We start from the raw sequence: 15,107 nt of genomic DNA, 5'->3' as shown, positions 1-15,107 counted from the left end.
GGGGGGGGCATGCCCCCGGACCTCGGAACCTCGCCTTGTCCCTCAGACCATGGAGGTACCTCCATGCTCAGACAGTGGAAAGTCAACCCCCCTCCCCAATAAAAGTCCTGGCTACGGGCATGGAAATTACTTCTCAAGCGATCCACATTTCGTTCTTCACCGCACACAACAACATCGTACACAGCTGCGCTTAGCCTCTACCAGGCTTGAGGAGGCGGCTGGAAAGAGTAGAAATCGGCCAAAATAGAGAGATAAGCATGCCAAGGGAGTTTGGCCGTTGAGAGAACAGTTGTGTGGCGAAATGTTCTCTCAACGGCCAAACTCCCTTGACATGCTTATCTCTCTATTTTGGCCGATTTCTACTCTTTCCAGCCGCCTCCTCAAGCCTGGTAGAGGCTAACCTGCGCCCACACTTTAATAGGCAGCGGAAATATTAGCCTATCCTATTCTAGGAACCGACAGGAAACTTCCGCCCAGTTCAGTTCAGCAGACCTGAACGCTCGCCCCCACAAGCTAAGGGGACGTCGTGTAATCTCCAAGCAGATCCTATAGGGTCATCAAAAATATCAAATTGGCCAGGCAGTATCCAATTGGCCAGAGAGGGTCCATGCGCGACCCAAGGTGGGGGTAGCGACAAATATGGGCCATACAAAAAGCTAACGATCATTCCCCCACAACCTCTGCTTGGAGAGCTGAAGTCGTGTTTCTGTGCCAGCCCTGATGCCAGACTGTTCCCAGGGCCAATACACTGGCCAGAAGTTAGACCGCAGAAGTGTTGGTTAGGGTCTAACTGAGGGGCCCGTGGTAAACTTTCCTTGGGGAATAGCCTGGAATCCATGTATACTCTCCACCAGACTAACAACGCGGGTTCAGAGAAAGTAAAATATATACAAAGTTTATAGTCAATAGAGAGAATAATTGACTAGGGGAGTTTCGCCAGCGTAGAGTTCATTTGCCCGCGCAGTTAGAGGGGAAATTTACCCCTCTATAAACCACAAGCTGACTCTCCTGGCCAACTAGTCCCCTTTTTTACCGAATTCTAGGATCCGTACCCCCGTACATTCATGTACATGTCGAGGGACCAAGCCTTGAAAAGGACCTAAATGGCCCTAAATGCATGTTACTACTGACATGCTGGGAACTTTATATTAAAGCTATAGGCTGTCAAACATAAAATGTTACAGTACGCATCTTTTTTTTACGCTATGACTCGAATACATAGTGTACCAATAGATACTATGTGGATAGAATGTATCATAACTCACAACGATATGTGTACAACCAGCGACCGCCGCAGTTCCACTGATCCACAGAACAGTTCTGTAGCCGTTTCCTGGTGTGGGTGTGTGCTACTTGTTTTCCAAAGATCACTGTGACGTGTCCTGCCGCGGGCTATATTAATAAATGCCCCACCCCTTCCCACCTGCGTGGTCATGCAGTGGGACGTCACTTGAAGTGAAAAACAGGGTCTCGTGGGATTGGAGAGACGTTTGATTTATTGAGATTGTAACTTACAAAACAATACACGTGGAACAAAGGTATGGCAGCTGTTGCTGGTGTTGTGTCACACACATAGAAACAAATACAGGGCAGACAATACTCATTTTCACTTGAGTTAAGTGAGGAAAGTCGTGTAAAGTGCCTTTCCCAAGAGCACAAGATAGGTGGCATGTCAGGACTGGAACCCGGGACCTCTCGAGCACTCTGCCGTTACGCCACACGACTCTACGTTTGAGGCACTTCCTGTTAGCGTTATCCATGGTTTGCCCCCACATTTCTTGTGCATACATTTGTATAACCATCTTTTACCCCCTTGTCCCACCTGTTTGATCGATCCAACCCACATCAGGCCAACCCAGGTGTTGGTGCCCCCCTCCCCCCTGTTAAGGTAACGTAGCTGAGGTCATCACGGTTCTCTGACCTTCAGAAGTTGTCAGTCGTCCAACCGGATCCGCGGTGACGAAAGATTAAAAGTACTACTCTCCAAGCAGATGTTTAGGTTCCGACCTATTTTACCTTAAGGTTATGTTTTCAGAGACGTTTGTGTGTGTCTGTCTGTCTGTCTCTCTCTGCGTGTGTCTGTCGGTGTCTGTGAACACGATAACTTGAGGAGGCTTAAAAGGATTGGCTTGATATTTGGTAGTTGGGTAGGTAGACCTCGAAATGATTAGATTGTGGGCCCCCTCGCGGCTTCTTATGGTACTGCAGCTGAACTTCCGGTTTTGATATTTCATGTTAGGGCCACGAAATTTGGATGATAGGAAGCTATTGTGCTGGGGAAGAAGAACTGACGTAAGTTTGGGCCCCATTGCGGCTTGCTCCAGACCTGCAGAGCCATTTGTTTAATAATATTCTAAAGAGGATTGTCGGTTTTACAATGGAACAAGGCAGTGTGCACTTTGGCAAACTGCCTTGAACTGTTGATGGGTACGAGTATGCATCTTATGTTTAAGACATACAGATAGTGCTAGACATTTTGCCAATTTTTAGGTTTATTAAAGTTCAACCTCTCCCTTAGCTGTCTACTTATAACCAAAGTGATAACCAGCTATTCTTCCAGGAGAGGACACAAGTACATAAAAGACCTGGGATTAAATCGACGTACAGCTAAAATAAAATTACAATAGGAAGGTAACATTTACAAAGCAAAAGCATCATGTTTACCTTCAGGTACATGACCCAGCTTAACAAACTACTGATTTGTTTACACACTCATATATATGGTGCCCCTCTTGAAATCAGCTCTGCATGGCACTTGCAACATTATGTAACCTAACACTAGTTGCCATGGTGACAGACGTCGGGTTTAGGTCATTGGCCTTATTTTTTGGAACGGAAGAAGAAGAGGAAGAAACTGATAAAAACAATGTTTTCCTTCGGTAAACATAATTACATACATTTACATTACATTACAGTGGCTGGAACATTCCTATTTCGCATATAATCAATGCATCTAGGTACACATAAGTCATTGCGTAATACAAAATAAATCTAGCAACTTATTTATTTATATAAACTTGGTTTCTGTTCGGGGCCGGGTGCTCAATTGGCGTACAGCACAGTGACAATAGATAACTGGATAAATGCTCTGTATTTCGAGTCAGACATTTCAGATAGCATCCACTGTCTTTCATCAGTGTCTGAGAAAGAAGAAAGTGATCAATAACTTTGCATTAAAGTTTCAAAGACATAAAGACGAGCTCGCCAGTGAGCTGTTATTCTGGGCACCAACCCATGGACACTCCAGAGTACAGGGCGACCCCATCGTACCTTCATTGACCAACTTGCTGAAGATGCTGGGGTGAGGGCCGAACACCTGGGGCAGTTAATGGCGGACAGAGCGGCATGGAGAGAAAGAGCCTGGACTTGGTCCGGGCAACTCGCCCGACCTGATGATGATGAAAGTTTCAAATATTAAAGCGGCGGTACAGACGCTTGAAATCAAACACAGCCCAGTACTTGCAGTACATCACAATATATGGTGTTCATTCCTACAAGTATTTTGCATGCAAACACTGCTGTTCAATGAAAAAAAATGGATACTATGAAAGACATTTCAGATAGCATAGATTGGATTTCTTAATACTTTGCATTGAAGTATCAAATATTAAAGCGGCGGTACAGCCGCGTGAAGTCAAACACGGCCCAATACTTGCAGTACATCACGAACTTCAGCACGAAGTCGGTAACTCCGAGCACGAACAGTCCTCGCTCCACGGTTAGCTCCTCCTCCACAAAGATGTCGTCCCACTCCATCCGCAGCGACATCGCCATCACCACCACCTGGGAGGTGAGGGCTACTTGTTTGATTGATCTTATGTTCCTGCACAGCCGCTCGGCTTCTTCAGTGACAGCCTTAGCTTGCTCTCGCCAACCTTGAGCGGATTCTGTTTCTAACTGCTTATTGTCGAAGGCTAGCTCACAGATCCTCAATATAGTGCTGGATATTTTGAATGTCACCAGCATGGGAATGACCAGTAGCAGGGACGTGGGCCAGTGCAGGGCCTCATACCAGTCCCCAGTCCCCACGTACACTCTTACACACAGTTTCGCTAAAAAGTCGGCAACAAGCACCAGGAGTATGGCAAACTCTATGTTCGCAGAGAGAGCCACAAGTCCGGAGCCCAGGCTTGTGTCGTTGGTGTAACGGTACGGTAGGTATGGGAAGAAGAGCCGTTTGAAGAATTTTGTGACGGGGCCTTGCTCTGTTGTTGTAGAGTTGCCATCTTCGTTCGTGCTACAGTCAGACTCAGTGCCTGTTGAAAGTACATGTACAAATGTTGCTTTATACTTTGTAGAAACGGGCAATGGGAAGGGCCGTGAGTTAATTAATAATAAGTTTATTTGGATCCATACTTAGCATACATATAGATATCATTTCTACCGTGGCCGACACGTACAACACCAGCTTTCGTCGGCGCAAACGACGCAGCTTTCGCAGATTTTTGTACGTGTCGGCCACAGTACATTTGAACATTGTGACTGGATGGCAGAAAGACCTACTGACTGCCAAAATACACATCAGTTAGTTAACATTCACGTTTCAGAAACTTCTCCAAAGCCCTACAAGTTTTTTAATGACTGTGTTGGGGGAATACTGTTGAAGCTTCTCCAAGCAGAAGGCACAGCACGAAAAATTGGATTTTCCAAAGGTTGTAAACTCAGGTAATGATTACTATGTACACAGTATCTGGCTTTACAATGGTAGTAACTAAAGGTCAATTGCAGTACTAGTAATTTCCTTTACAACCGTTAAAAGTCCGGTATTACCTACTTGACCTTTTCAGAAGTATTTATCAAAGAACAAAGTAAACATTACCCAACTATACTGGTGTCTGTACATGTAAGTCATAGTCCTTTTCATCTGTAAGTATTGTTTACAGTTATCTAGTGGGTATGCTCCTACTGAACTCAGTGGCAGCGAGTTCCATTCTATACGATATCTGGCCATGTTGTAGGCTAGGCTAAATCACACAAAGAAAGCTATTTGAGTTCCCTCTTACTTCCCTCCCATTATAATTCACGTATATTTAATTTTAACGAGTACTGTATCAGGCAAAAAGCACCATTACTTATGCGTTCCATTACATGCTTGTATTACATGTACTCACGTTCACGTAGCGGTTGTCGCTTGTCCATCGTTGTGATTGTTTGACTGCTTATTTAGATACCCTTGTCGAATGCGAGGTCTGCAATAAAATACATGTAACACAGTTAGTATGACGGATACAAAGACTGGTTGCTGACCGTCTGGTTCATAAACAGAAAGATACTAGTACTAGCGGCCTGATCTCAAAGCATGACACGTCTAACCACACCTTAAGTATGGCCTGCGAAGTGTTGATTTTCTACGTACGGTACAACTAGGGAAGAGACAGTGTGTGTACCTACCGGAGTTCTCGGATCCAACGGTGAATTTGAAAGACTCCGCCACCCTCCCCTACCTGTGCACACAAAAAAACAAGGTGTCTCCGTCTAGCCTCCAGCAATGTCCCAGTGTAATGTTGTTATCTCCAGTTACAGTTCCGCAGATCAACGCAAAGCTATTCTGCCTATAAAGATCCAATCTGTTGACATGGCAACGTTCGTGACGTGTTTCTACGTCTTTGTTCAGGACATTTTTCTGGGCAAGGCTCATAAAGCCGCAAGAACTCAGTAACGCAAAGTCAACAGTGCCGTGGTGACAGTCCTTGTATGCAGGTCTTGTTTACCTGAAAAATCCAGGTAGCGTACCTTGAATAGACGCAGGGTGTTGACCTTTACGGTTGGTTGATTGGTTTACAACAGTCGGCCTGGATACAACGCAAAGGCGTGCTGACACACCTGGGTGAAAGGGCTCATTACAGATGCGGTCTTGTTGCCAAAGTGCCAAATATGGGCCTACCCGTCGATGTTGCTTTGGCTTGAGTTGACAGGTCCATTGCCTCTGATGAATGCTTGCTGTGTTCGACGCGGGGACAGTTTTGCTGCTCAGTGAGTCGTGTAGCGTCTGTTTTTTTTTCCTCCTTCACTTAATCGCAGGTCGATTTCACGTTTTTATCGGCAACTGAGAATACGTTGAAGAGCTAGGGAACTGTGTACCACGGCGTAACTGGATACCGCAGGTATGATATCATTCTTGGAAAGATTTGTGTCGCCGATATGTTTGCGTGTTGATGACTCACCCAAGAGTGGTAAATCTCTCTCTCAGCTCGTTGACGCCTTGAAGAAACACCTGCGTTGCATTATTAGCGGGTCCCGGAAATCGTCACAAACACTGTCGCGGCCAAATTAAGTAACACCGTGTAAGAATTGACGGTCTTCAACATATCGGAAGGGTTGCCCGGACTAAGTTGACCTTGTCCCTCCATGCGTTGCGATCTATATCTGACACGACGTTGTTTATATCTCCGACCTGCACCCCGACGCCCCCTGCAAGTTACTAGTACTCTGTGTAGGTCCGTTGGGGTCGTCCGACGCTGGGGTATAAGATCGCTTACAAGCTCAGGCTTGTTGATATAACACTTGATAACAGTGCCTTGCACCTTGATATAAGTTCAATCGAAATGGAGACGTGGCACAGGGAGATTCTAACAAGAAATCGTACTAAGATCGTGCGTGATCTACGCGTCGCCGACGTTATCAACCCACTCATAGAGAGAAAAATTATAATGCCGCGCCAAAAGGAAGAACTGCAGCAATTTCGGGGGGAACAGCAGACGGCGGAATTCCTTGACATTCTGGTACAAAGAGGACCACAGGCGTTTCCAGTCTTCCGCGAAGTACTGAGAGAAAACCACCGTCACTTGGCTGATCTACTTGAAGGTATGAAAAGAATTCACACTGTAATTAGTAGGAAGGTAGGTGTTTGGACGCTATGAGTCAAGGGTATTTTAGTGTACCAAAACTTTGCTGTTCATGTACTACTATGCAGGCCAATGAAAACGCCATAACAAAGACGATAGGATACTCCGACATTGTCATTGCCTGGTCAGGTTTTCACCAATTCTAAACATCATAATACATCCAGAACGTCCTGAAATACCTTGCTACCAGTTGCCCTGATTAACATGTATCAAGTCAGCAGTCTAATGTTCAATGTATATTATTTTCTTTCAAGATGCTGACGGCGGAAGAGTCCAACCAGTGGAGCCGGAAGTAAGTATCGGCACTACAGTTATAATTATCGGCAAGCCTGAAAGGACGTAAATTTCAAATATCAGTCCTTTAGGATTGAATTTCACGTTTCTGTCGTTGCCGAGACCATTTTGCCCCTTTTCGTCACTCTACCTTATGCATTGTCTTGATGGCTATACTACATTTGTCACAAGTTAGCTTCTTTGCTTTCTTCCCAGGCAGCTATCCCTGAAAGGGTTGGGCGTCGCGAATCTTCGTCTGACGACAGCTCTGAGGATGAAGGATGTAAGTACTTGTACTTTTTGTAGCGTGCGTAGCCATTGGTTAGGGACGTTAAGCTGTGGTCCACTGTTCATTGTACTTGTGAAAAAGACCCTGGGGTACTACCCCGGTACAACGAACCTGTAGGTACCGCGCATGGCGTCCGTCTGTCATGACCAGCGGTGGAATAGCTCTTTAATGAATTATTTGGTGACCGTCAATGAAACCTTATTTGCAAAATCATGCCCGAAGGCTAATTGCCTTTACAATCATGTATACTACTCATTGCAATACAGTTATAGAAGACAGGCAACAACTGTCTGGATAAACTTATACATTGTACATGTTTGTTATAGGGCTGCCATCCTGGGAACAGTTGACTGCATACCTGGGCTACATGTCGGCCAAAGACCCCACCTTAGTCACAGCGCTCATCAGCCTTCTGACGACCGTGGAGCGCGCGCTGATGATCTGTCTCGTCGCCATCGATGTGGTGAACTGGGTCCGCAGCGAGCGGTTTGTTTGTTTTTTGTTTGTTTATTTCGATCCCCATTAGTGCTTAAAAGCACTATTCTTCCTGGGGTCAATAAAATAAAAACATAGATAACAAAACTTTGTACATAATGATGATTACAAAATAATAAAGTAAGTTCAAATCAATAGGTGCAGTCTGGAGGGGATCCTCAGGAGCATCGTGCTGCCGCTTGTTCTGCATCCCAGCCACAACTTCCTGCTGTTCCCCGTTCTGGCTTCCTGGTTCATCGCGGGGAAACTGGACCATCTTCGAGATCTGACTAAGTTTATCAAACGGACTAAAGACGCTCTAAGGGCAGGACAAGGAGGAGGTAATTTGTCATTTGTGTTAAACTTTGATTTAAGTTTATTTTCTTTGTTATATTGACAATGTTATTGTTTCTGTAGTCTGTGCCCCATTGAAAATCAATTTGACAAAACTGAATGGGCCACCCAGCTGTCTAAAGATTTAATAAAATAAAAAAAATAATGAAAAATATATGCTATTCTCTACCATATTGCTTCAATTGCTCACAAACCCAGGATATCATTTCACACCTTGTCAAATGTTTTACACGCCTTAGGTCTCCAAATCTATCAAATAATTTGATTTATTGTTATGCTCCAATATTTATCTAAAAGAAAAAGACAAAGTTTAATAGTCCTTAGTTTTATTTGTAAGTTCATGCACGAGGACAATTTGCACCATGAAAATATAGAAAAGGAAAAGAAAATATACACTCAGGCATTGTAAGTTATAATTACCGTGAGACAACATAAAAAAGAAAATTTTACCAACTAAATTTACATTTCTGGTCATGTTATGCTTCAATATTTATCAATTTGAAAGAGAACAAATTTTAATTCCAATTTCTACTTTGCAGAGACAACACCAGAAGAGCTGAGAAAAAAGGAGGAGCGTCAGCGACGGTACATGAAGTCTGTGGCAGACGCACTCTTATTACTAATCGTCCTCCAAACACTGGCGTTTTCTCACGCTTATTACAAACACGTCTACATCGGAATGGAGTTCAGAATCAACATCTTGGACGAAGCAAATGTAAACGGAGTCTTGTTTTGTGTTGGGCTGTTTGATGTACTCGTAAAAGTGTTCGTTTATGGCCGCTACTATCGTGGAAGGAACCCAAAAAAGCTGCTGCAACGGTTTGACGTCCGCGTGCACTAGCCTTTACAGACGCTATTACTAGTATCCTGTGCACTACTTCTCTATATACATGTATGTGTATTTTGTTTGCTGCATTGATTGTTAACACTTATGTTATGATCATATGATCAGATTTTTGCAAAAAAAATGAAAAAAGAGGAGCCTTTTACTATGCCGTGAAAACCAGAATTGGTATTCAGTCATATTTTCCATGCAGGTAATAATGCTGTCCTATCAAACAGGAAATAAACTAGAAAGGTAACATTTGCAAAGCAAATACATATTGTTAAAACTAGAACGGTGACATTAATTTTGCAAAGCAAATGCATAATGTTGACCTTCGCATATCAATTCTTACTCAAACACATTTATATATATGGTGACAGGAGTCTAAATCCCTCCTACTATAAAGTTGCAACATGATGTAACCCAAAACTAGTTGCTAGTACATACAAAATGGCAAGCCAAGTTCAGGAGGCCAAGTTCAGTTTTTTCACGAATGATGCATATGGCTCAAACAAACAAACAAACAAACAAACAAACAAACAAACAAACAAACAAGTTATGGTTGAAGTTCAAGGTAAGTGTCGTCTACCGCCTCGTACGGAGTGGAATCTTCCCTTGCGATGGGCTCTACATACTCCTCTTCCTCATTCTCATCTAGGGAAACAGAAAATATAGTAACAGTTTATTCATTTGTTTTAAGTTAAAACGTTTTTTTCCAACACAAAAAAGTGTTTGACCCAGTGTTGACGTCACACTTTGAAGAAGCCACGTGACAGGTCTCACTGGGTCAGGTCAAGTTTAAACATTCATGAACCAAAAAACCCTTTTGGGATATGCACGTGGGCAGCCCCTCCAACTCTAGATCTGGTGTGCCACTTGCTATGTACATAATGTAACCCAACACCACCGGGTGTCTGCTACAGCACCAGTTACCATGGTGACAGCAGTCTGGTCCAGGTCGTTGACCCCCCTTTTTGTCTTGAGAAGAAGAGGAAGAAACGAAGGTAACCATAACAACTCACCGCCGTGCTCCAAGCCTTGGTACTCTGCCGGCCGGAGTTCCTGGTACTGCCCGCTTGTCTGGCGAAGAAAACGCGGCGCGCTTTCTGTTGGGACGTCGTCATAATGGACCCGGACGGTCCCGGTCTGGTCTGGGCGAGGGAGCGGGACCGGTATCAAACGCCCCGCGTTGGAGTTTTCTCCTGCAAAAATTGTCAAGTTCACGTGCTTTCTTTTAGTTTGCATGTTTTGAAAGTTGATAAAATGTGGCATCGGGATCGGAAACTGCATCTTAAGCTTTCATTTGCAAAATTAAGCCCGGCTAATCGCTGGCACAGTGTAAAAAAAAAGGAGAAGTCGAATTATTGTTTTAATTGTTTCTTGTCAGTTTGCACTAAAAACTCATCAATATGTAATGAATTATGTAGTTGCTGTACATTATGTAGATAAAACATGATGTAACCCAACACTAGTAACCATGGTGACAGACGTCTGGTTCAGGTCATTGACCTTATTTGTTTGGAGAAGAAGAGGAAGAAGAAAAGTTGTCCATTTTTTACCTTCCAAATCAGCCTGCCTTGAACTTTCCCCCTTCGGCTTGGAACGGCACCACTGCACCAGCTGGCTCACCCCCACTCCGAGAATGAACCCGACGACTGCCGTCGCTATGGCAACTCCCGCCAGAACACCAGGCCCCACTTTGTCGTCTGCAGGCACGTACTTTGCTACATGCAGGAAAGGGAGGCAGCAGGAGAGAAAAGGTTGTTAGTCAAAATGATGGTTACTCTGACGACTGCCAACTTCAACCGGATGATGACTACTCAACTTATCTCAACGGACGTAAACATACAGCCTCCATCAGGCCTTTCTACGGGAAGAGAGTAAAATTGGCCAAGGGAGTCCGGTCAGTCAAACCTACAAGGCGGCCAAACTCCCCTGGAAAATATTCTCCTGTATATGATATAGCCAGTGTAGTTAGTCTAATAGAGACTAGAAACCATTTGCGTGCGCGGATATATATCACATCCATGTAATCAAATCGACATGGCCTTAGTATGTAAATGGTGAAATAGTATTTTTGTACTTTGTTCAATATTTGACTATACTTTTAAACTTTTCGGTAAACATCAGGAAAATTAGTTACATATGATCACGTATGTATGATAACCAAAGTATTCAAAGACTGTCCCTCTAACAGATTCACTGTTGTGTCTTCTAAATTTGAGTCATGTCGCTTTTACCTTCGGTAGTATAACCTTGAGTAGTTGTCGGTTGCGTCGCCGGTTGCGTGGGTAGAATCTTGAAGTACAAGTCACTGGTGCTGTCAGCTATCGGCTCTCCGACTTCTCGGTACAGGTGGCAGGTATTGGAGAAGCTGATTGCACGTGGCCATTGGAAGGCCAAGCAGGACGGAGAAACCAGGCAAGATTCTGCACAACTGTCTACGGTACTGGTACCGGTGGTAGTAACACGTACCACTGATGTGGGAAACGCTGTTTGTCGGCGTGGCTGGAAGTGGTCGATGGGGTCTGTCGCTGTAATAATCATACAAGTGATTATAATACCACGTATTTTACACAGCTGCAGGACTGAGAGAGAGAGAGAGAGAGAGACAGAGGCCGAAAGAGAGAGATCCATTCAGTGCATGGGAGAACGTACGGACGTACAAACAAACAAACAAACAAATATTTTAATGTCACCTACCTATGATACAGCGGTGTGATACCTCCAAGTACTTCTCGACGCCTGGACAAGGGTCTCCACCGAAAACGTTGTTGCTCGCTTCCACTGAGCACTGCTGACTACCCTGGCAGAAGGCCCTCACCGTGACCAGGCTGGTGAATGAATGAATGAATGAATGAATGAATGAATGAATGAATGAATGAATGAATGAATGAATGAGACTTTATTTTCGTGTCTTGCGCTTTCCCGCGCACAGCCCGTGTGGGCTTATACGACACCAGTTCAATAAATTATACATAAACAAAAGAGAATCAAAGGTACAGATAACAGAATCCAAACAAAATATGAACACAAATAAAGGTAGGCTATATACAATAATGGTGATTAAAATGAACTCGTAAATGAACTAAAAGATCGTAACAGATCATAACATAACTGGTGTTGGCGCGGCAGTCGGTTCGGCAGTTGGAGCAGGGGCAGAGGGAGTAGGGGGAGGACGTCCGGCCGTAGGTCGCGTTCAGGATGGAGAGCGTATTTCCGTCCGAGCAGGACAGCTGTAGGCTGGCTCCTTCACAGGCGAAATCTGTGTCAACGTATCATAAAACAACAGGGCTCGAAATTCATGTAGGGGAAAAGGTGCACCAAAGGTGAAACCTTTTGAAACTTTTTGGGCGCACCATATGAAAAAAAAAACTTTTTGGGCGCACCATATGAAAAAAAATAGAATAGATAGAATGTCATCAAAAAAGTACTATAATAATTACAATGAATTTGTTATTTTTCTGACACTTACATGTAGATGTTAAGAATATGCTGCATACTACTATACATTTGACATTTTTACGTATGTAAACCTACGAAAATGTTTGGTTGCACTGGTGCACCCACAGGAAAAAGTGTGTACAGCTCCTAATTTGGGTGCACTCAGGTGCACATGTACCCAGCCCTGTAACGTTGTCAGTTATTCAACAGAAACTGCTTTGAAACTGTAATAATCCTGCAGGCATAGCCGTAGCCCTCTGAAAGATAGAACGTGCGAATTCTGTAATCATTTATATGTTGAAAACGAGATACACTTTCTACTTAACTGTACATTATAAAGATGAACGCCAAGAGCTATTGATACTTTACAATTAGACAAGATATGTAAGAAAATGTCAAAGCAGGACATGTTTAAACACTTGATGTCATATAAGAACGAATGTACAGTAGACAAACTATGTAAATTTGTTTCCAAATGTTTCAAAAAGAGAAGAAAGGGAAACTAAACAGTAGATGATAGGTAGTATATAGTATTATTGCAATGTATAGATTCCTAGCGCTTTGCATTAGAATACAGCGTACCAGTATGAAATACATGTACCCATGTTTTACATACTGGACATCCTCTTGTGCATTTAGCCCATCTGGGCAAGAACATGCAATAAAGATTCATATCATCAATAATTCGAAATACCATCAGTCCACCGCTAGTCTTCCTAGTCTTCACACATTTACATATATAACATGACTGGTCGTGTACTCCTGGAAGCTGCATTGTGAATAGGCTCATAGAATAGTGTAAAGGTCCTGCCTAGTCGCACACAAAACTTTAAATTTGTTTCCACGCAAAACATGATCTCTCGCATGTCTATGTTGTAAACAGCGTATATGGCAAGACCTGTGGACAGTGTAGAAACTCACGTAAACACTGAACCCTTCTTAGTCCCCTTCTGAGCCAGCATGGCTCTTAAGGCAGAAAAACACTGAACCACCGTTTGTTTATCTTGACCGTGATCGTGACCTACCTGTTGTTTGAGCTTGACCTCCGGCACTCGAGACCAGCACCTTGAGTAAGAAGGCGGCTAACAGCAAGACGGAAGACTTCATCTTTACGTGGTGGAAACGGTAGCCAGGTAGTCTTTTTCACCTCCAAGCAGATCTTTTGGCGGCTTGATTAGCACTGCCTAGACGGTATCAAATTGTCAAAACAGTATGAAATTGGCAGGACAGTTATCCAAAACGCCACAGGTAAAAAAGAAAGATACCGGTGAAAACAAGAAAGCCGGATAAAACCGCCTAAAAAGACGTCAAAAATAGGCGGAAAGCCAAACCTCTGCTTGGAGAGTAGCGTTCAATTCGGCAGATCTGGATAGACGACTTTTGAAGGTCATAGAACCGTGATGACCTCAGCTATGGCGGTCTTTAATACCGAGGGGAGGGGGGCGCCAACACTAGGTCCTAACAACACCTGGGGTGCCATGGTGACTAATGATAACCTTTATTGCTCTAAAACGTACAGAGTTTGGCATCTACTGGACCATACCATGTACATAACTATTATAATAGTTTCATTAAGCGAATCTACGTACCTAATACACACCATACAATAGTGTGTAGTGTGGGATATCATGGGATGAACATTGGCTTTTATAGTCATTTTGTATTGTAATAATGATGTTTGAACAAACATGTTGGATGAGAAGGAAAAAATACACATATAATATATATTTGTACACTTATGAGAAAGAGAACCATGGATAGCGATAGAAGGAACCGTCTTAACGTCCCTCCAGATCTGCGCGAAATGGTCGGGTCCAATGTGTGACGTATTTGAGAAGGGGCGCGCCACATTCACACACGTTTCCGTGAATAGTTTCATCGGGTTTATAAGTCACTGAGTAAAGAGACTCTTTTTTTACACAACCAAGTCTTTCATTTAGCCGACGTTTCGGTGACCGTCTGTCACCTTCCTCAGGGCCGTTTCTGACTGGTTCACATTGCACTGCAGCACAGGTGTCGCTTCTCATGATAGATGCATCCCCAAACGGACAATATCGCCATAACGACATATATGCCAGTGACGCCGCAGTTTAGGCCATTGATCCACAGAAAAGTGATGTAACCATTCCCTGTCACGGTGCCCCGTTTGTTTTTCCGATGATCACTGTGACGTGTCCTAGCCTCTACCAGGCACCGCGGATTGCTGGAAAAATAGAAATTGGCCGAAATAAAGGGATAGTATACCAGAGAAGCCTAGTGCAGGGCCATAGAAGCTCCAATTTGCAACCGTGGGTCACAAATTGCAGCTTCTATGGCCCTGGATCTTCTCTGGTATACTATCTCTTTCTTTCGGCCAATTTCTACTATTTTTCCAGCGATCCGCGGTGCCTGGTAGAGGCTAACGTGTCCTGCCCTAGGCTCTAATGCTCAACCCTTTCCCCGTGACTTGCGTGGTGGGTGGGATGTCATTACTTCATTTCAAGTGAAAAACAGCAGGGTCTGGCAGGTTTTGGAAGACGTTTGAGACACTTCCTGCTACTGTTATCCATGGTTCGCCCTCACATTAAAACTTCACTTATTTCTTGTGCATATAATCATTTCT

The 15,107-nt window shown here is 43.8% G+C and overlaps 3 protein-coding genes and 1 long non-coding RNA gene across 4 annotated transcripts in view; 1 reads left to right on the top strand and 3 right to left on the bottom strand.

Moving 5' to 3' along the window:
• LOC109464968 overlaps window positions 1–1,388 on the bottom strand; it is a 5,880-nt gene extending 4,492 nt beyond the window's left edge. The window contains exon 1 of the mRNA XM_019762086.1: window positions 1,266–1,388. The gene's annotated coding sequence lies outside the window, so the exon portion shown is untranslated. The remainder of the gene's footprint in view (window positions 1–1,265) is intronic.
• Window positions 1,389–3,260: 1,872 nt separating this feature from the next.
• Window positions 3,261–6,515, bottom strand: LOC109464962. Its single transcript, XM_019762082.1, has 3 exons — window positions 5,392–6,515; window positions 5,112–5,189; window positions 3,261–4,256 (listed from the first exon to the last, which is right to left on the bottom strand). Exons 2-3 carry the CDS (start codon window positions 5,137–5,139, stop codon window positions 3,601–3,603), a joined length of 684 nt encoding a protein of 227 aa, XP_019617641.1. The 5' UTR covers window positions 5,140–5,189; window positions 5,392–6,515; the 3' UTR covers window positions 3,261–3,600.
• Window positions 6,516–6,545: 30 nt separating this feature from the next.
• Window positions 6,546–9,710, top strand: LOC109464943. The gene is made up of 6 exons (XM_019762061.1): window positions 6,546–6,804; window positions 7,100–7,137; window positions 7,335–7,401; window positions 7,734–7,893; window positions 8,041–8,222; window positions 8,775–9,710. Exons 1-6 carry the CDS (start codon window positions 6,546–6,548, stop codon window positions 9,074–9,076), a joined length of 1,008 nt encoding a protein of 335 aa, XP_019617620.1. The 3' UTR covers window positions 9,077–9,710.
• Window positions 9,711–10,626: 916 nt separating this feature from the next.
• On the bottom strand, window positions 10,627–11,954 carry LOC109464966. Its single transcript, XR_002139923.1, has 3 exons — window positions 11,765–11,954; window positions 11,302–11,595; window positions 10,627–10,785 (listed from the first exon to the last, which is right to left on the bottom strand). It is a non-coding gene; the product is annotated as an uncharacterized LOC109464966 (long non-coding RNA).
• Between the last annotated feature and the right edge of the window lie 3,153 nt (window positions 11,955–15,107).

The sequence above is a fragment of the Branchiostoma belcheri genome, unplaced genomic scaffold (genome assembly GCF_001625305.1).
Source record: "Branchiostoma belcheri isolate BF01 breed outbred unplaced genomic scaffold, Haploidv18h27 scaffold144, whole genome shotgun sequence".
NCBI classification, from domain to species: domain Eukaryota; kingdom Metazoa; phylum Chordata; class Leptocardii; order Amphioxiformes; family Branchiostomatidae; genus Branchiostoma; species Branchiostoma belcheri.
The sequence above is the reverse complement of the archived record's forward strand: the minus strand, read 5'-3'. Positions and strand labels throughout refer to the sequence as shown.